At 46.8% G+C, this 21,476-nt stretch overlaps 1 protein-coding gene across 3 annotated transcripts; it reads left to right on the top strand.

Annotated features, from left to right (window-relative positions):
* The first annotated feature begins 6,811 nt into the window (after positions 1-6,811).
* Positions 6,812-21,173, top strand: UBL7 (ubiquitin like 7). Of its 3 annotated transcripts, none has more exons than XM_019949570.3 (11): positions 6,812-7,318; positions 9,119-9,331; positions 10,914-11,033; positions 14,455-14,537; positions 15,546-15,630; positions 16,181-16,238; positions 16,965-17,098; positions 17,358-17,407; positions 17,653-17,820; positions 18,407-18,529; positions 20,924-21,173. In XM_019949570.3, the coding sequence occupies exons 1-11, from the start codon at positions 7,024-7,026 to the stop codon at positions 21,059-21,061; spliced, it is 1,467 nt and encodes a 488-aa protein (XP_019805129.2). In that variant the 5' UTR covers positions 6,812-7,023; the 3' UTR covers positions 21,062-21,173. The 3 variants fall into 3 exon arrangements, with proteins under 3 accessions (XP_019805129.2, XP_019805137.1, XP_019805146.1); XM_019949578.3 differs by having other exon boundaries at positions 6,813-7,368; XM_019949587.3 differs by lacking the exon at positions 6,812-7,318 and adding an exon at positions 7,329-7,458.
* The last annotated feature ends 303 nt before the right edge of the window (positions 21,174-21,476 follow it).

The following is a 21,476-nucleotide window of genomic DNA, read 5'->3' as shown; positions in this document are numbered from 1 at the left end:
GCTCTAATCCACGTGTAGAGATGTATATGCTCAGGCTATGAAGCTCAACACTTTGCTAACTGCCCTGAATGTTCAATTTGGCCCTGGGTTAACCTCAGCCTGTTGGATCCCTAGAATCTCTGGTTCACTGAGGGGTGAAGGTTTGTTCACATGTGAACCTGGAACTGCAATTCAGTTCGGACCTGTTAGTGTACTGTACCCTTAAAAAAAATTTTTTTTTTAAATTGGGGTATAAAAAAAAATTGGTGTATAGTTGCTTCATTTATTTTTTATAAATTTATTTATTTTATTTACTTATTTTTGGTTGCGTTGGGTCTTCGTTGCTGCGCAGGCTCTCTCTAGTTGCGGTGAGCAGGGGCTACTCTTCCTTGCAGTGCGTGGCCTTCTCACTGCGGTGGCTTCTATTGTTGTGGAGCACGGGCTCTAGGCGCGCGGGCTTCAATAGTTGTGGCTCATGGGCTCTAGAGCACAGGCTCAGTAGTTGTGGTACTTGGGCTTAGTTGCTCTGTGGCATGTGGGATCTTCCCGGACCAGGGCTCGAACCCGTGTCCCCAGCGTTGGTAGGGGATTCTTAACCATGCGCAACCAGGGAAGCCCTATAGTTGCTTTATTTATTTATTTATTTTTATAAAGATTTAATTTTATTCATTTTTGGCTGTGTTGGGTTTTCGTTGCTGTATGAAGTCTTTCTCTAGTTGTGGCGAGTGGAGTCTACTCTTCCTTGTGGTGCACGGGCTTCTCCTCGTGGTGGCTTCTCTTGTTGTGGAGGATGGGCTCTAGGTGTGCGGGCTTCAGTAGTTGTGGCACGGAGGCTCAGTAGTTGTGGCTCGTGGGCTTAGTTGCTCCACGGCATGTGGGATCTTCCCGGACCAGGGATCGAACCTGTGTCCCCTGCATTGGAAGGCGGATTCTTATCCATTTCGCCACTGGGGAAGTCCCCATCTGAGCTTTTTGAAGAAATGGCTCATTGTTGTGTTTGGGGCAGGAAATGTAAAGATGAGCCTGGAACTCTTGTCATGCCAGATAGCAAGGCAATGATTAGAAAATTTTAGGTTAAGTGTTAAAATGACTCAGCCACAAGTTGAAGAGGCTCCACTGTGATGGTTACCATGGTTTTCAATATAAGCAAATGCAGGTAAATATATTGTGGAAAATGGGAGCCATTTTGGAGACTAAAGGTAAAATTATAGAGGAGGGGAAGACTAGAAAAGACTATGTAGGGCTGAATTGGAATTTGAAGTATTGGTATTAGAACATATATAACAAACTATACTCCAACAAAAATTAATGAAAAAAGAACATATACATATTATTTCATATATGTAACATATATATGAAACAGAAATATAGATGAATGGGTTTGTGTGTGTAAATATGTATTTCATAGGTCTATCCACTGAGAGGAACTGGAAATAATGACATCTCAGGGACAATAAACACACCCAGACTTGGATTCTAAATACTATTCACCACTAAAAGAAACCAAAAGTGTTTGGGTTAATGACTGATATGACCAACTTTGTGAAAATCTCCCAAATAATTTATGAAAACAGCAGTGAGGTGATCAGTCTCCACCTACCTGTGACAGTTGATGACATTTAAATTACATCTGTGGATTAGATGGTAGAACTGTATTAATTTCTTGATTCTAATGGGTTGTACTGTGGTAGGTAGGAGAGTGTGTCCTTGTTTTCAGGAAATAGCCACTGAAATATTTAAGGGTGATGGGGCATCATATCTACAACTTGCTTTCAAACAGCTTGGGGATGGGGGTGGGAGAATAATATATACAGAGAGAGGGTGAGAAAAAATGATAAGGTAAATGTTATAAAATGTTAACAGTTGGGGACTTTGGGTGGTTAAGAGGGAATTATTTCATACTATTTTTGCAACTTTATTGTAAACTTGAAACTACTTTAAAATAAAAGTATTTTAAAATATCACATTCTCAAAGACGATTTGAGCACATGGGGAAATATTCAAGTTAAGTGAATTATGCAGTTTACTAACATATGCAGTATAATCTAAATTTTGTTGAATACAAAATTTATTTAATTCAATAAAATTATATTTTTAGAAACATTAAAAAAGTTAACAATTGTCCTCTATTAGTGATAGAGCCATGTTAAAGCAAAATAAATTTGGAGGGCTTATGCTACCAGATGCCAAGACCTACTCTAAAGCTACAGAAATCAAGTTGCACAGTTAGTGGCATAAGGATATAAAAATACATTAGTGGGACAGAATAGAGTCAGAAATGGACCAATAGATAACAGTCACCTTATTTATGACAAAGCTGCCAGTAAAATTCAGTGGGGATGGGATTAAAAAAAAAGTAGTTCTCATCAATTGATACCCTATGGAAAATAAGAATCTTGATTCCTTTCTCACTTTATACATAAAAATTAATATGAAATTGATCATAGACCTAAATGTGAAAGATGAAATTTACAGAAGAAAACATAGGAAAATATCTCCATAATTAGGGCAGAGATTTTTTTCTTTTTTTTTTTGCGATGTGTGGGCCTCTCACTGTTGTGGCCTCTCCCGTTGCGGAGCAACAGGCTCCAGACGCGCAGGCTCAGCGGCCATGGCTCACGAGCCCAGCCGCTCCGTGGCATGTGGGATCTTCCCAGACCGGGGCACGAACCCGTGTCCCCTGCATTGGCAGGCGGACTCTCAACCACTGAGCCACCAGGGAAGCCCTAGGGCAGAGATTTTTAAAATAGGACACAAAAAGCTCTACCCATCAAAATAAAATTTCATAAATTAGACTTTCAAGACATTTTTTAAAAATCCCATTAAGAGAATAAAAATACAAGCCACGAACTGAGAGAAGATATTCACAATATACATTTTTGACAAGGACCTACATCTGTTAAGTTCTTAATTTTAGTGACAGTACTTCTTATTTCTAAAAGTTCTTTTTGGTTCTTCTCAAATCTGCCTGTTCTTTTTTTTATCATGTGTTATTCTTTCTTAAAGTCCTGATAGCTTCTTCAGTGACTTTAATAAATTTTTTCATGCTTATTTTACATCTTTTTTAATTGACTCCCTAATATCTAACATTTTTGGTGTTGTGACTTGTTTGTTCTGCTCTCTCTTCCATGAATATTTGTTAATTCTTTTTGTGAAATCTTCAGTTTAGCTTTCTTCTTTCCTGTTGGATGGCATGAGTTTTGGTAGTGTTGCTCCAAAAAGGATTTATATTTGCTTTACCAAGAACCCCAGGACCAATTCCTTTTAAGCATACTTTTTTTTTTAAATAAATTTATTTTGTTTATTTATTTAGGTTGCATTGGGTCTTCATTGCTGCGCACAGGCTTCCTCTAGTTGCAGCGAGCGGGGCTACTCTTCTTTGCAACTGTGCAGGCTCCTCACTGCGGTGGCTTCTCTTTGTTGTGGAGCATGGGCTCTAGGCATGTGGGCTTCAGTAGTTGTGGTTGCGGGCTCAGTAGTTGTGGCTCACGGGCTGTAGAGCACAGGCTCAGTAGTTGTGGCACATGGGCTTAGTTGCTCCACATGATGTGGGATCTTCCCAGACCCGGGCTTGAACCTAAGTCCCCTGCTTTGGTAGGTGGATTCTTAACCACTGCGCCACCAGGGAAGTCCCAAGCATACATTTTATTGTATGTAAATTATTTCTAAATAAAGTTGACTTAACAAAACTTGAGAAAATACCTAAGATAACATTTTGAGGGACATCCCTGGCGGTCTAGTGCTTAAGACTCCACGCTTTCACTGTAGAGGGCACGGGTTTGATCCCTGTTTGGTGAACTAAGATTCTATATGCCACACACCATGGCCAAAACAAAACAAAGATAACACTTTGAGCATGCTAACTTATTTTATTTTCATGTCTTTAGTTTTTATATTTTTTATTCATACAGATCTGGTTTTTGTTGCTTTCTGTAAAAGAATGAACTGGATTAAAAATTTTAAATTGTAGACCTCAAGTGACATGTTATTTGCCTTTTTCTCCCTTAATAAAAAAGCAGGGCAGCTAGTCAACTTCACTCACCCAAAAGTCACTGATTATACATTTCCTCCTGCCACTGAATCTTTAATCTAATAGAATGTCCTAGTTTAACTGTATGTTAAAATGCAGACCCAGGGACCAATTTTGGACATTTCTGGGAAAGTTTGGCCACAAACTTACACAAAGTACAGGTCTAGGGTTTCAAATTCTCAGGGAAGACTGTTCTTTCACACATCAACTCCCCTTTCACTGACCTGCCTTCATAGCAAGCAGAGAACTTTTCTTATCTTCTCTTAGTGCCGATGCATGGGTTTGGGCTTTTGGTTTTTTGTACTCTGCCCTTTTACTTAGGAGGCAAATCTTTTAGTTTTTAAAAAATATTTATTTATTTATTTATTTGGCTGCATTGGGTCTTAGTTACGGCACGCAGGATCTTCGTTGCGGCATGTGGAATCTTTAGTTGCGGCATGTGGGATCTAGTTCCCTGACCAGGGATCGAACCTGGGCCCCCTGCATTGGGAGTGCAGTCTTACCCACTGGACCACCATGCAAATCTTTTCAAGGTTTCAACTTTATGTAGTGGTATCAGTTTCAGTTGCTCAAGGGCCCAGCCCAATGTTTTGGTGGTAAAAGAAAAATCTCCAAGCAAGGCTTCCAGGACCACTATTCTCTCTGGAAAGGTGCTCATCAGCTTCCAAAGCTCACTGCTTTTTTCCAGTTACCTCTTCATTTCTAGCATCTGAGGATTTCCTATTTCTCCTGTGACCACAGTTACGTGATTTTTAAGACGTATTATTTTATACATTTTTGTTTGTAGCAGGAGTACTTGCAGATGATTTTCATTTGCTGTCTTGCCAGACCCAGAAATACCCATATTAATTTTATAGTTATTTTAAAAATGCAAATGTACACTCTTTTTTTTATTTTAATAAATTTATTTGTTTGCTTTTATTTTTGGCTGTGTTGGGTCTTCCTTGCTGTGCGTGGGCTTTCTCTAGTTGTGAGTGTGGGCTACTCTTCGTTGTGGTACGCAAGCTCCTTATTGTCGTGGCTTCTCTTGTTGCGGAGCACAGGCTCTAGGCATGCAGGCTTCAGTAGCTGTGGCGCTTGGGCTCAGTAGTTGTGGCTCGTGGGCTCTAGAGCACAGGCTCAGTAGTTGTGGCACATGGGCTTAGTTGCTCCGCGGCATGTGGGATCTTCCCGGGCCAGTGCTTGAACCCGTGTCCCCTTCATTGGCAGGCAGATTCTTAACCACTGCGCCACCAGGGAAGCCCAAATATGCACTCTCATAATTTGTTTTCCAATAGCAAATGATTGGGCAAATAGTCTCTTGAAGGTTTAATGAGAAATTGTCCACCACTTTCTCAGAGAAAGCTAATGAGGGTATAAGTCTCCAAATATGGACTGACGGAAGGACTGGGCCTGGACACTTTCTTTTTTACCATGTCTGGTCATTTGTCTTGTGTCCAGACTTCTAATTTTATCTAGAACCTGACCCTTGCATCTGGCCACCGCACCTATTTGGTAAATTGGTTCCCAAAGAACCTGTTCGGTCCTGGGTTATTCCTTCATTCATTTACTCATTTAATAATTTATCATTACAATGTACAATTCAGAACTCAGAGAGGCGTACCTCCTTTCCTGGGGGCAACAAGCTACAGCAAGACAGCCACATTTGGTAAATGAATTCTTTATTCAACACATATTTATTGCTCACCTACTATGTGCCAGGTCCTGGTCAACTGCTGAAGATAAAGTGGAGGGTAAGATAGTCATTGCTTATTCTCCTATGGAGCTTATAATGAAATGAATCAAAGTAAGAAACTCATAAGCACCTAGTATATTCAGTTCTGCTATGAGGAAAACCAGATGAAGACAGGGTCCCTGTCTTCTCCGGCAGGCCGTCAAGGCACAGTATTGAACAAAGTTTAATAAAACACTAAAGTATGTGGTTCAGGTGCAAGTACCTTAGTAGATAAGAGAAGAAGGAGCTTAAAGAGGGCTGGATAGTTAGGAAGGATTTCTGAAAGAGGTTATATCTAAAAATGGGTAGGATGGGGGAGAGGTTACTTTGGGGACAACTATGAGGAACCTAGGGTTCAGCAAGAACCCTAGTGACAGACTTTCGTGAAAATCTCCCGTATTAGAAGAGCAGAGGAGTGACTAGCCTCCAGTGTCAGGCCCTCCGAGACCCTGCAGTTTATCTGCTCTCCTCAGTCAAGCTATCCTGCTCACAGTTGCTGCCCCAGGCTGTACATTGGGACGTTGCAGAGTCATCCTTTTACGTTTGTGCACACCGGATCAGCCTTTAGTTGCTAGGACCAACCTCATTATTTTTTTATTCACCTGTGTTTTTTTTTTTTTTTTTTTTTTGCTTTCCTTAGTCCTTGAATTAATTCCTCGAGTAGAGTCTAGTCAGAATAGTTGGCTAATCCTAACCTCTGTGCAAACACCATCTGTTCTAATCGCGCATCTAACAGTCAGCCCTCGGTACCGGCGGGCTCCGCATCCGAGGATACGGAGGGCCGACTGTACTATGCCATTTTATATAAGGGATTTAAGTATCCGCGGGTTTTGGTATCCACGGGGTGGGGGGTGGGGGTCCTGGGAGAAAGCCTCCGCGGATACCAAGGGACTACTGTATGCAGCTTCTCTAAGAATTCAGCGGAAATTGCCCTCCCCGAATTGATTCCCACCATTGCATGCTGGGGCGTAAGAGGAACCCGGCTTGGTAACTTCTCTCTACGAACCAACTTTTGGAGGAAGTCATCGCTGGGTTCCTGGTATGCCCTCAAAGGTAGGGTCGCCACGAGAAGCCTGAGGTGAGAAGCACAGAAGAGGCTGACTTCACCCGAAGGCAGGCCGTTTTCTGGTGACGGCTGCAAGGTTGAGGCGTGTCTGAAGAGGCTGCTCGGGAAAGGGCCCTCTGGGAGCGAAGGGTCGAGGCAGGAGGGGATCCGGGGTCCGCCATGTGCCCAAGAGCCCGGCAGTGGGAGTTCCCACCTGCGGCGCTGTAAGGACCTGGAGTAACCGAAGGACTCTGCATGCGTCCCAGGACAGTGGGGGAATCGCAGGGCTGTAAACCTCACGCCAAGCCCCGCTCTCGTGACGCGCGCCTTGGAACACTGACAGCTCTAGACTCCTCTCCGACGAAAGCACGAAGACGCTCTCGCGCCGGAACTTTCAAACCGCGGAGGAGCCACGCCCTCCCTGGAATCGGAAGCTTTTCAACTAGTGCCATTTGCAGGCTGCCTATTTATAAAGGGGCGGGGGCCATAGTAGGAACTGCAACTCCCAGAATGCAGCGCGGAGCTTCCTGTTTCCGGCGAGAGGACCCGAGTGAGTGTTTACACCGGCGACCCTGCGGCCGGGTTCCTTCCGCGGGACGGGTGAGGGCGCTGGGTCCTGGGTCGCGCGGGCTCGACGTGTGTTGACTAGTTAGCTGGTCCCGTGGGAGCGGTGGGGTCGTTACTCAAAAGGTAGTGTCCCTGTCCCAATATAAACTATCAGTGACCTTGGGCCACTGACTTCACCTTTCTGAATCTCGGTTCCTTTGTCTGTAGAATGTAAATGAGAATTCCTGTTTCAGGGAACAGTTGTGAGGATTAAATGAGATATGGTAGATTAAAAGCCCCATTTCCTTCCCTGCCATAAACCTGGAGATGGACGGTTTGAGGATGCCTTAGGGTCTGCTGGGCAGCCTCTGAAGCCTTTTCTTTCCTCTTACAAAGAAGCCACTTTGGAAGCAATAATGATAATAGCAAGGGCTTATCTTGCCTTACAAGGTTCTTCCCTCAGGTTTTTGATTCATTTTCTGGGCACATAAGTACTGGGCATTGGGACAGTAGCGACCAAAAATTCTGGTCTTTGCTTTCAAGAGCCTCTAAGAATGGGATGCGGGGGAGATTGAGAAGTAAATAGATATTTGTAACCCTTTGCCATGAGGGAATATGACAACAATAGAGGGAAGAGAGAGGGGACAGGAGAGGTTGTATTTGGGTTGGTCTTGATGGGAGTTTGCTTAGAGATGGAAGAGAGAAGAGGAGTTACGTGCAGAGTTAGCAGATGAGTGGAGGTATAAAGTGGGGGAGAGCTTTGTTTTGAATCCAGGCTTGGGGAGGGTGGGGCAGCCCAGAGCTCTTGAAGAGGAAGGCTGGCAGAGAGAACAGTTGTGAATGTCTTTTAAAGCCAGGCTGTGCCGTTTAGACTTATTCATAGAGGTGGTCTGGAGTCATTGGAGGGATTCTAAGCAGAGGAGTGACTTGATCAGATCTGTGTTTTAAAATGATGGCTTGGGGGCTTCCCTGGTGGCGCAGTGGTTGAGAGTCCGCCTGCCGATGCGGGGGACGCGGGTTCGTGTCCCAGTCCGGGAAGATCCCACATGCCGCGGAGCAGCTGGGCCCGTGAGCCATGGCCGCTGAGCCTGCGCGTCCGGAGCCTGTTGCTCCGCAACGGGAGAGGCCACAACAGTGAGAGGCCCGCGTACCGAAAATAAATAAATAAAAAATAAAATGATGGCTTGGGTGGCAGCATGGATATTTGGTAGGGAGAGGCCAGAGGCAGGGAGCTTGTTGTAAAGCTGTGTGGTAGTTAAAGCAAGAGTTGATGAAGAAACACGGAGTGTACATAAGGGAGAGTGTTGGATGATCTCATTTGAACCTCACAGCATTCCTATTAACATGACTTTTTTTTTTTTTTTGCGGTACGCGGGCCTCTCCCTGTTGTGGCCTCTCCCGTTGCGGAGCACAGGCTCCGGACGCGCAGGCTCAGCGGCCATGGCTCACGGGCCCAGCCGCTCTGCGGCATGTGGGATCTTCCCGGACCGGGGCACGAACCTGTGTCCCCTGCATCGGCAGGCGGACTCTCAACCACTGCGCCACCAGGGAAGCCCCTGGCATGACATTTTTATGTCCACTTTAAAGCTGAAGAAACTGAGGCTTAGAGAGCTGAAGTCCCTTGCTGTCTGTCATAGGATGAGTGAAGAGAGGACCCCAGGTTCTAGTTCTGGCCTCCTGATGCTGCATCTTGCGCTTTTCCAAGTGTCACCCTGAATTACCTCTCATTCAGCCCCCTGGTGGGGTGGGGGTGGTGTAGGGTCGTGGTCTGTCCTTTAACCACTAAGGCTTTGTTCCTTTACAGGGAGAAAGAGAGAGCGCGAAAGAGAGAGGATGTCTCTCTCAGATTGGCACCTGGCGGTGAAGCTGGCTGACCAGCCACTTGCCCCCAAATCTATTCTTCGGTTGCCAGAGACAGAGCTCGGAGAATACTCACTGGGAGGCTATAGTATTTCATTTCTGAAGCAGCTCATTGCTGGCAAACTCCAGGAGTCTGTTCCAGACCCCGAACTGATCGGTGAGTCTCTGTGGACTAAGGATGGGCTGCTGCTCTGATCTCTTTTGGGGGAGAATAATTCTGGAATTAAAGGGTAAATTAAGAGTTTGGGATTTGTCTCCTAATGTTAACGCTCCAGGGAGTTGATTGTTGTTGGGTGGATGGAAACACAAATCATAATGGAAGTGATTGTTGTTGGGTGAATAGAAACACAAATCATAATGAAACTATTGTTGCCATTTTAGTCCTTCATTATACTGAGCTACTTTATCACAACATTCCTTAACTATGACATTGTTGAATTATTTCTCTGATAGAGCAAGAGTTTGGGGTAGGGAGACTTCCCTGGTGGTCCAATGGGTAAGACTCCGTGCTCCCAATCCAGGGCGCCTGGGTTCAATCCCTGGTCGGGGAACTAGATCCTGCATGCGTGCTGCAACTGAGAATTCGCATGCCCCAACTAAGAAGCCTGCGTGCTGCAACTAAGACCTGGCACAGCCAAAAGAAAAAAAAAAGAATTTAGGTTAGGAAGGAGGAGCTGGCTAGGGAAAGCCCCTCAGTATATGGCATTTGAGCTGGGTATTAAGGGGTGGTTAGAAGGATTTTTGGTTGGTTGGTTGGTTAGAGGGAAGGCAGTGAAAAAGGACAGATGGCAAGGGCATTCTAAGTGGAGGAAGAAGGAATTTAAGTATAATTTCTTCCTTCCTTCCTCCCTCCCTCCCTTCCTTCCTTCCTTCCTTCTTCCCTCCCTCCCTCCCTCCCTCCCTCCCTCCCTTCCTTCCTTCCTTCCTTCCTTCCTTCCTTCTTCCCTCCCTCCCTTCCTCCCTCCCTCCCTCTCTCCCTTCCTTCCCCTCCCTGCGTGGCTTGCGGGATCTTAGTTCCCCCACCAGGGATTGAACCCAGGCCCCGGCAGTGAAAGTGAATATAATTAAATTATATTACAAACTCAATGTCATATAAACTGACAAAATGGTATAAGCTGGCAAAAAGTGTGTTTTCAGTCATAAAAATATGGGGTTCATCCTTTTTTATTGTTGCATTTTCCCATTCATTTAAATTGAGCAGTCTCCATGGTGTTAAGCTCTATAGAGTTTTCCTGCATAGCTTCTGTGTTTTATCAGTTTGTGCTCGCTAACCGTTGTTATTAAAATGTATTTATTGGGCTTCCCTGGTGGCTCAGTGGTTAAGAATCCGCCTGCCAATGCAGGGGACACGGGTTTGAGCTCTGGTCCGGGAAGATCCCACATGCCACGGAGCAACTAAGCTTGTGTGCCACAACTACTGAGTCCACATGCCACAGCAACTGAAGCCCGCGCACCTAGAGCCCGTCCTCCGCAACAAGAGAAGCCACCGCAATGAGAAGCCTGCGCACCACAAGGAAGAGTAGCCCCCGCTCGCCACTATTAGAGCCTGCGTGCAGCAACGAAGACCCAACACAGCCAAATAAAAAAAATTAAAAATGTATTTATTAAGTAAGAGTACTTTTAAAAGCATATATCATTCTCTAGCTATCTGTCCAATCAAGATAAGGTTCTTAGGGGACAAAAATCATTTAAATTGTTTTGAGGAGCAAAATATAAATGAACAGTTCTTTTTTTTTTAGATCTGATCTACTGTGGCCGGAAGCTAAAAGATGATCAGACCCTTGACTTCTATGGCATTCAGCCTGGGTCCACAGTCCATGTTCTGCGCAAGTCCTGGCCTGAGCCTGATCAGAAACCAGGTGAGAGAGTGCTGTCTGTTAGACAGGCAGGGCTTCTGTAATATCTACAAGGGAAGGAGGGTCTGTGTGTGTTCTTGAGGCAAGGGCCTGGGTGGAACAAAGGGGTGATTTACTGAGATGATAATAGAGGCTATCTTTATTACTTACTGGATTAGACCACATTGATTAACAGAGTACAATTTTGATCTTGCTGCCAGTGCCACTAACAGAAAGGGATTTGTTTCTCTACTTTTAAGTTCATTACCCACTGTTTTAATGGGGTGGGGAGGATGTGTCTATTTAAATTCCTTTAGGGAGTGAACTTTGTATTTTTGTTATTGTTGTTGTTGTTCTCATTAGAAAAAAGCTGGAAACTCCCTGCTTTCCTCTAAATGCTGTAGTGTGCTCTCATGTTAGCAAATCTTCGCACAAACTGTTGCAGGCGGTGATTTGTTCAGTCACCTCACTCCTGCTATACTGATAATTTATTTTCCTGAAGTTTGAAAATATTTGAGTGGTATGAAAGTAGCTCTTGGAGAAAACATACAAAGCCTCTAATGCTTCTTTGACTTATTAATAAAAGGTGCTGCTTGGAATTTAAATTTTGCTTCTGTGTTTTAAAAGCCTCCCCAAAGATAAGGCTAAGCTGTATAAGAGATTAGCTTTGTTAGAAACGGGCAGTTTGACATATTTTAATAATGTTCATGATTGCTTTGACTGGTTATCAGCTTGAAATTTTTCCTCTTTTCAATTCTAAACATAAAGGACAAAGAGATCTTCTTTTGTACCCTGATGGGAAGTGAGAGAGAGAAAGGCAGTCTCTGACATCTGGGGGCTGGCCTGGCCTTCAGCTAGGCCTTGAAACATGAACAGTTTCACAGGTCACCAGCATCTACAAGGCCACTCACTCTGGGACTGTAATGGATCAAGACAAAAACAAGATTCTTCTCATTTCTGAGCAGAGACAAAAACATGAACATTGTCCAAACCACAAAAATGACCAAATATCCCTCTATCCTGGCTATTATGAATTACTGCTGTTGCTTTACCAATTACAGCTTTCATCTTGCGCTAGTTTTCCTTCCTTCTAGATAAGAATTATTAAGATACGTGATCATAAAATCACCCCCACTTCCTGACAGCCTCTAATCCGGAGCAAAACCCTGCTTCCTTAAACTTCACCCGCCAAGTCACCCAACCAAAGCCCAAATCCTATAAGTTCTTTTTGACTCCCTCTTATTGAGATGCCCCATGGTTCTCGTGGTGGCATTCTCTCTGTAAGAGCAGTAAACGCAACTTGCTCAACTGTAGGTGTACCCCTCTGATCTTTGGCTGGAGGGGATTGACAGAAGGAAAGTAGCATTTGTTGCTTCTTCCAGCCAGATTGTTTCTCTTTGATATCTCATTTAATCATTACAGTGGCTCAGGAGGGTAGGGTAACAGCATTAGCATTTTATAGACAAGAAAAAGAGGGTTAGAAAGGTATTTATTCAAGGTCACCTGCTTAGAAAATGAATGTAAGAGCTGGGATGTGAATCCAGGTTTTCCTGGCTCAAGAGCCCGTGTTCTTTCCACTGAGCTGGCTGCCTCTCACTTCCAAAGGGTGAAACTAGCCCAGTGATGTTAAAGAGACAAGCATAACTCTTAGCTGATTGTGGGCTTAAGATTTTGAGTCCTTTTCATCCCTCCTTCTGCCTGGAGATTTATTTTTGAAACAAACGGACTTTTTGTTGGGAGGTGAAAATAAACTTCTGGATTTGAAAACAAACTTTTGTGACAGCATTTTAGGTATTTTATCCTTGAGTGTTCTTCCAAAAGCAAGCACATTTCTTTTATCTCCCACCAGATTTGATCCTGTAGGAGGAAAAGGTGTCAGTTTCTTCCTTCCCACCTGGATCCTTTCGGTGGTTCTCTGCAGAGGGTTACAAATTCCTTTAGGATCTCACTTAGGCCTGCTGTTTGAGCAGGGGTGTGTACCCCGGGCTCCAGCCACCAAGAACAACTTACTGTTCCTTTGAAGCACCTCTTATATTCTTCCATGCCTTTGCACTCGTTCTCACTTAGGCCTGGAATACCTTCTCTTCCCAGTAAACATCTGCTTTACCTTAAATATCCCTCTCAAACATTCTCTTCTGGGAGGCAGCTCTGTGTGGGCCTCCCTCTCAGTAATGGCTGTCTGCCTCCATGTTCCTAATGCCCTTGCTGTGGTCCGTGCCTCTGTTGAAGTCCTCAGCGTGGTATTTTGTAATTGTGTGTGTGTGTTTAATTCAGTCTCATTTCTCCCACTGTTAAGTTCCTTGATGGCAGGGACTCTCACTTTCTGTATTCCTGTGCCTTGCACAAAACAAGATTTACTCCAAAACCATGGAGTAAATGCTTAGCACAGGTTTGTTGAATGAATAAATTAGGTAATTTACTTGAGGTGAATATTTTTCAAAAGAGACAACCCTCATGATTAGAGCTATAGGTAAGGATGTGGTTGCCACACTGAACCCTAGGGGTGCTGTTCACCTTGCTCTGGGAATGGTGCGTCTGGAGTTGGGCAGTACACAGTCCATATAATCACAAGTAGCCGTTTTGGGTGAGGGTCACCACACTTTTTAAAAGTGTGACCGAGGGTGGACTTCCTGCCTACTCCCCCTTCTTTTACCCAAATTTCTTTACCTGTGAGATGGGCTGATGTCCTAAATAGTAAAGTGACCAAGTAAAACTAAGACAACTGCTAAACTTTCCCATATATATGAGTCATTGTGTCCAAAGATCAAAAAGGAGCTTTGAGTCCCAGTGACATGCTTGTTTTTGGACATGTGATGAGTTTGTTAAGAACCCTAGGAGTACAGTGTTTTCTTGGTCATCGTTGTATTTGTTTTTTTTTAATCAAAATAATATTACAGAGGCCTGAAAGAAAATATCCAAAAGAAAAGAGTTACCCCTGATCCTGTCACCCTAGCTTGTTCCCTTCCAGCCTTGGCCCACGTGCACACTGACACACATCACAAAGTTTTACTAGAGAATGCGCATACAACTATGTTCTATTTCTTTCTCTTAACATATTGTGTCAACATAGCTCCATATTGTTCAGATGGCTTGCAGCACTTATTTTAAATCATTGCACAAAAGTCTGCTGAGTTCCTTATACCCTCCTCCTTTTCAAATGTGAAAAGCCTAGAACTCCTGCAGTGGGATATTGATCAGAACAGTCTCTTTCATGTGGTAAGATTCCCCTCTGCTGGAACTTGAATTTGTTTATCTACTGAAGATACTTAAATGAGAGTGCAGTTTTCACATCTATGGCGTAAATGTTTTTTTTCTGATCGGGTGCCCATTTTTAGTGGGGTGATGAGGGAAGGGAACCTGCATCTGGGCACTTGCTGAAGTGATGTTGTGCGTCTGCAGCAGGGGCAGGGCCGGGTTGTAGGGTAACTGAGTGTCTTGTCCCCAGAACCTGTGGACAAAGTGGCTGCCCTGCGGGAGTTCCGGGTGCTGCACACTGCCCTGCACAGCAGCTCCTCCTACAGGGAGGCGGTGAGTATGTGCCGAGCCCCCTGCGAGATGCTTGCCAGGACTGCTGGAGAGGGGTTGAAGTGGTGTAGAGAGGGAGCTGGAAGCCGGTTGCCAAGGCTCCCAAGAGTTCCTTGGGGAGTTTTTGCCATGTCTGTGGGTCTCAGTAGAGCCCTATCTTCCCCCAAAGAGGCTCTCAGCTAAGCATTGTTGATTCCCTCTAATGATAATGATACAACCTCTCCTGACATTGGCCTCATGGAATGAATTTGTTTACAGCAAAGGATGCATATACTGTTTCTGCTGGGCCTCATTCTTTGACTTTGGCTGAACTGCCTGCCCCCCACTCCTTACCAGGATTTCCTCACTGGGAAAATGCACTGATGTCTTTCTATAGGAGAGTCGATAATCAAGATTAATACAGCTGCAGGGCTTCCCTGGTGGCGCAGTGGTTGAGAGTCCACCTGCCGATGCAGGGGACACGGGTTCGTGCCCCGGTCTGGGAAGATCCCACATGCCGCGGAGCGGCTAGGCCCGTGAGCCATGGCCGCTGAGCCTGCGCGTCCGGAGCCTGTGCTCCGCAACGGGAGAGGCCACAACAGTGAGAGGCCCGCGTACCGCAAAAAATAAATAAATAAATAAATAAGATTAATACAGCTGCAAACTTCCCAATATATATAAATGTGAAATGGTAATTGTGTGGAGATTGAAAAGGACTTTTGGGATCTAGAGAAACCTTTGTTATTGGACTTTTAATGAGAGCTTTTATTTTAGAAGCACTAGAACTGTAAATGGGGGAAAAGACCAGAGTTTGAAGGTTTATTGTGCTCTTTCTTTTGTATTGTTTGTTTCCCCTCCAGTAAGCCATGATCTCAGAGAAAAAAGAGGTTCATCTGTTTCCTGGGGCTACTGTCCCATTGCGGTTGTGTATGTGCAAGCACTTAGAGGGAGGAAGTACTTCAGCAGAGTGTGGGTATTTGCTGAGTGCATTGAGCTAGTTGGAGTGCTCAGCCCTCCCCACTTCTCTTGCAGGTCTTTAAGATGCTCAGCAATAAGGAATCTCTGGATCAGATCATTGTGGCCACCCCAGGCCTCAGCAGTGACCCCATTGCTCTTGGTAAGTGCAAGGCTGAGCTTAAGGAAATAGGAGCTGTTGGAGAAGGAGAAACCAGGAGGAGGCAATGACCTCAAAGAACCTTTGACCATCTTGTGAAGAATCACTGGTCTTGTGGCTGGAGGGGGAATAATCCAGATGTATTCCATACACCCAGCCCTCCAAGAGTTGTCAGTCCCACAGCGAAAATATGGCCTAACATCAGAAATGAGACTATGAGGAAGCCATGTGAGGGCAGCTGTTAGCCCAAACCACAGCCATCAGGGAAGACTTCCTGCACACCTTGATGGATAAGGGAAGAACCCAGAGATAAGGGGAAAAGAGGCTGGTGTAGTGGTACACAGCATGTAACCTAAGTGCGGGGGGCAAGTAGGGAGCAAGATGGAGAGCACGTGGTTGTGCTGCTGGGGCTTTGTTTCCCCCTCTTCTCGTGAGGGCTGCTTTGTAGTCTTGCGTCCCTGTTAAGCCGGTTGCTCTGAGGCCTGAAAGTCTCTTCTCCCCACTGGATCTGGCTAAATTTCCAGTCTCTGAGGTGAGCCCTGTTCTCCTTCAGGGGTTCTCCAGGACAAGGACCTCTTCTCTGTCTTTGCTGATCCCAACATGCTTGATACGTAAGTATACCCATCTTATTAAGGGGACCCCTATCTCTCCTCATGGTCGGGCCAGAAACCTAATCGTCGCCCTGGATTCTGCTCTTGCAGCCCATCCCCCAAATCTGTCTTCTAAATGTGTCAGGAGGTGAGAAGGAGCAAGGGCTGTGGGGGGAATAACAAGCCCAAGGGCAGGGGCATGCAGAGATGTTGGGATGAAGCTGCGTTCTGAGGGAGGTGGCGTTGCAGGCCATGCTCACTTTAGATCTCATTCAGTAGATATTAGGGAGCCTTTGAAGGATTTTAAGCTGGGAAAGACACAGGTGCACACATCCCAAAATTTTAGAGCTGGAAGGGATAGTAGAGGTTGTGTCCTCTTCTTTGCAAGTGAAGAAAACAGCCAAAGCCTGGAAAGAGAAGGGACCTGTCAAAGATTGCCCAGTGAAGTAGTGGTGGAGTCCAGACCAAAAACTGACCCCTGAGCCTCCTGGGCTGTGCATGTCCCATCATGCATTGCCAGAGGGGAAGGTGAAGCATCTGCAGGGGTGCCCGGGAGTGAAGGCCTTTCTGTTCCTGGGGACAGAGCAGCAGGAGCACAAGCCGACTGGAGGGAGGTGCTGAAGACTGGGAAATTGAAGGGCAGGCGTGGGTGACTTGATTGTTGTTAGGGGCACCCAGAATTCCTGTCATGGCCAAGGGTGCTCTTTCCTTCTTAGTCACACTTGGGTTTCTTCCTGCCCATCTCAGGTTAGTGCCTGCTCACCCGGCTCTGGTCAATGCCATTGTCTTGGTTCTGCACTCGGTGGCAGGCAGCACCCCGCTGCCGGGGGCCGACTCCTCTTCCCGGGGCATGCCCTCCAGCTCGTACCGGGATATGCCAGGTGAGCCCCAGGACAGTGGAACGCAGGCCCCCTCGGGAGCGGGCAGTGGTCCAGGGGTTTGCTTTACTCAGCAGCTATGTATAGTGCTGGCAGAGGGCGTTCCTTGGGAACTCTCAATTTGAGTCAGGGAGTACATCTGTCCTGTAATTTTCCAAGGGGAGAGATGAAAATATGAATTTGGAGAGTAACTAGAGCTGAGATTCTGGAGCTGCGCCTCTGCCTCTGTTCTTCCTCCTGAAATCTGTTCTCCCTCCTCCAGGTGGCTTCCTGTTTGAAGGGCTCTCTGATGATGAAGATGACTTTCACCCAGTAAGTGGCCTGGCTGCCTGCCATTCGGGGGAGATGGCGCTGGGGATGCACCTCTCCCTGGGACCTGGCACGCCCCAGCTGGGAGGTGATCGGAGGCCCTTTGGTGACCCAGCTATGTCATACTATTGCTGTCTGAACCTGGCAGGTTGGGGAGGTTCCCCAAGAACTGTTCCTGGAACGGGGGTGGGCTTCATCTGAGAACGTCACAGGCTGCTTCCCTGATGCTTGGTGCCTCTCTTGTTCAGAGTGCCAGGTCCACGCCCTCGAGCAGCACACCCAGCTCCCGCCCAGCTTCCCTGGGGTACAGTGGAGCTGCCGGGCCCCGGCCTATCACCCAGAGCGAGCTGGCCACCGCCCTGGCCCTGGCCAGCACTCCGGAGAGCAGCTCTCACACGCCAACTCCTGGCACCCAGGTATGGAGAGAGGGCGCGAAGATCAAGGCCAGGCCCCTAAGGGAGAAGGTCCCAGTGGTAGAATGGATTGACCTTTGCTGATCCTGGTGCTGGATCTGCTTTGAGCCGAACTCTACCTGGAGCCTGGTGGGTTTCCCGCTGCAGCTCAGGCGACCTCCCGTCACCAGCCTTTAGGGCTTAGAAGTCTGGGCCTGATTTCATCACGGGCCTGATTAACTCCTGCCAGCACTTTGGAAGAGCCTTCCGTCACATAAGACACCCTTACTTGTCCCTGAAAGCGGCCAGACATCACAGGCTTAAGCGTTCCTGGTGACGGTCACTCCAGCTTGCAAGGCCATCTCTCCCAGTGCTGGGTCCTAGGCTAGGTCGGGGGCTCCATTCCATCTCCCTGGAGCAAAAGAGAACAGAACCTTTCCCGCCCACGTAGAGAGCTTTTGGGTACCTCTGTGTGGTTGTCTCATGCAGGCCCCTGCTGGAAGGCAGTCGTGGGGCACCCAGGGGCACCCTGGGTGATGTGACAGCAGTGGGTATGTGCTGGGAGACTGAGGTGTCTCTGAGCGTGGTGCTGACCCTGGTTTGTCTCTAGGGCCATTCCTCAGGGACCTCCCCGGTGTCATCCGGCGTCCAGTCAGGGACGCCCATCACCAATGATCTCTTCAGCCAAGCTCTCCAGCATGCGCTGCAGGCCTCCGGGCAGCCCAGCCTTCAGGTCAGTCTTCCCCACTCCTGATGTTCACATGACTTCTTAGTTACTTTGCACACTGAGCTTTCTTCTGCTCTCTGGAGGCCCTTCCCACTTGGCCTGCTTTGCTCCAGGAACAGCTGGGGTGTGGCAGTGTGACAGGAGAGGATGCTCCCAGCACGGGCAGTTGTCCCTGTGGCTTCCACTCCTGCACCCAGTGACCACGGCCTGGCTCCGCTGACCACCTGGCTTGAATACTTGTGGCAGTTTTAATTGAAGAGACAACTCATCCATTCTGTGAGCAGTGACTGAGCCTTGAGCATGTATATACCAGGCCTGGGTCCAGCTCCTGGGGTAGAGACGAGCCAGTGCTCATCCCTGCCCTGGAGGGGTACCAGGCAGTTGCTGCAGTGAGGGAGCAACAGAGCGAGAAGCCCAGCCCAGACTTGAAGTGAGGGCCTAGGTCAGGGAAACCTTTTCTGAGGAAGGGGTGTTTGGACTGACTGTCAAAGAATTAGTTAGAGGTTAGCCAGACAGGGAAGGGGTGTTTGGTTGAGGGGACATGGTGTCCAGGTAGACACAGCCACCTGTTTGAGTGAATGTGGAGGTACAGGTGACAAAACTCAAATAGGCAAGCCCAGAAGGCGGTGTCCTTGTGGGGAAGATCCTGAGATGGAGCCAGAGTAAAGGAGAGCAGGAGCCTGAGTGTGAAGGCCTCATTGGGTGCCTGCGTAAGGAGATTAGTCTTGTCCTGTGGTCACCAGGGAGCCGTGGAAGATTTTAAGCAGCGAGTGACAGCATCTCCCCTGCCTCGCGGAATGTGGAAGCTTAGCTAGCAGCTAAGTGCATGACCCAAGGTGTCCACATTGTACTGCATGCCTCTGTGCACAGGCTGTTTGCTTCACTCTCTTTCCTTTGCTACTAAGCCTGGGGCATGAAGGTCATTTCTGGAACTTGTCCACGGTCATCAAGCCATTATTGATAGAGACAGGGTCAGGCTCGTGTGGTTTTCGGCAGCCCACATGGCCCTGGTGGACAGTGAGGGGAACGGGAGCAGGACCCGTGGACAGCTGGTCTTTTCCGTTCCTTCATCTTCCCCATCCTGATGCCTGTTCACTCTGCTCTCCAGCTCAGAAGCTTTCATGTGTCTCCCTGGCGTGTAACATGAGTTTGAGTTGGTTTGTGCGGTTTTTTAAAAGCCCAGCACATCCTCACCCTTAACTGCCTACTTCTCTGAATTTGCATTTCATCCCCACTGCCTTCTCCTTCCCATAGTGTGAACACAGCCTTTTCCCTCAGGTGTGCACTTCCTTCTGCATGGGATAGAGATATTGATGAAGCTTTGAAAATATGAAATTTCTTTAAACTCTTATGGTAGAGAAGGACTTTCGTAGCTGAAAGTCAAAATCGAGGAACCATTGTATAAAGAGTAAAAGATATTTTGAGTTAATAAATGTGAACGTTGCTGCATAGCAAATCAAACCCAACCAACCAACCAACCAACCAACAAAAAAAACAAGCGAAGTCTGAAAGCTAATAACAAACTGGGCAAGAAATCTGCACGTATCAGACAAAGGGCAAAACCTCCCTGAACTATAGAAGTTCTTGTGGTTTAGGACCAAGAATGCCATAGAAAAATGGGCAAAAGACATGAACAGACCATTCATGAAGAAGGAAGTACAGATGGCCCTTAAAGCTGTGTAATTCCTTGCAGTCCCATTTCTCGAAATTTATCCTGAAGATGTATGTGCACGTAGAGGATGAGATTTGTACACAGTCAGTCACTGCAGTGCTGTTTGTAATGGCAAAGACTGGGAACAGCCCAGTTGTGCATTTCAGGACATCCACAAGTTGGAATGTTATACAGCTATTAAAAAGTTCTTTATCTATTGGCATAGGGAGCTCTCTAGGATACATTAATATGTTGGGGAAAAAAAAGGAGGGGTGTAAGGAAAGGGTAAATATAGGAATATATATTCATATTTCTTCAAAGAAAATAAAATACGTTATCAGGGTGGGGAGGGGAGTAGATGAGAGCGAGACTTTTCACTGTGTATCATAGTAAAAAGCGAAGTTAATTTAAAAATGTACCCCCCCACCCGTTTGTGTGTGTGTCTATACATACAGCAGGAGAAAGAAACTTAATCTTTTGAAATTTAGACATTGAGTACTTTGTGATTTCTCTTTTGATCCTTATGTTACATTTTCCCCTTTTTTATTGGAAAGACTTTTACTGTAACTTGTTCTCTAAACCCTCAGGCCTCTCTTGTAGTTCTCCTAGAAGCGCTGTGTTGTATGGAACTTCACATCAGCAACTTTACTGGGGGAACCCACCTTTCTCTCTCCCCCTGAAAGGACAGACATAAGCAAGTCACTGTAGGAGCCTAACTAACAGCTTCTGCCTGTCCTGTCTTTCTGCAGAGCCAGTGGCAGCCCCAGCTGCAGCAGCTGCGTGACATGGGCATCCAGGATGATGAGCTGAGCCTGCGGGCCCTGCAAGCCACTGGGGGGGACATCCAAGCGGCCCTGGAGCTCATCTTTGCCGGAGGAGCCCCATGAACTCCCTGCTCCTCCTGAGCCCCCAGCAAACTTCCAAGGCCACTGCCCATGGGAAGCACTCTTGAAGGTGCCCCATCCCTCCTCTCCCCAATACACCTGATGGTCGACCTTCTGCTTTGCCCAGTGCTTGGCCTTTCTGGCTGATCTGAGATGGTAGAGGCAGTGGGGCAAGCAGTGTGCAGGTTTTGGTGCCGTGGCATCAGGGAGCACAGCTGGTCCCTGCTTCTGAGCCCTGGGTGGAGAATTTTAGATCCACATCCTGAGATGCTGCGTGATGCCCACACTGGTATTTTGGCAGAAGTTTCCAGTGGTAGCCCCCAGAGCCTTTGGTGATTTGGGTGTGGCATCCTCAGGATGTGCCCAAGGACTGCTGCCCAGTCTCCATGTGGCTGCTGTGTTACAGCTGTGGCCAGAA

This window comes from Tursiops truncatus, chromosome 2 (assembly GCF_011762595.2).
Source record: "Tursiops truncatus isolate mTurTru1 chromosome 2, mTurTru1.mat.Y, whole genome shotgun sequence".
In the NCBI taxonomy this organism is placed as follows: domain Eukaryota; kingdom Metazoa; phylum Chordata; class Mammalia; order Artiodactyla; family Delphinidae; genus Tursiops; species Tursiops truncatus.
Note: the sequence above shows the minus strand (reverse complement) of the source record. Positions and strands in the feature narration are given on the sequence as shown.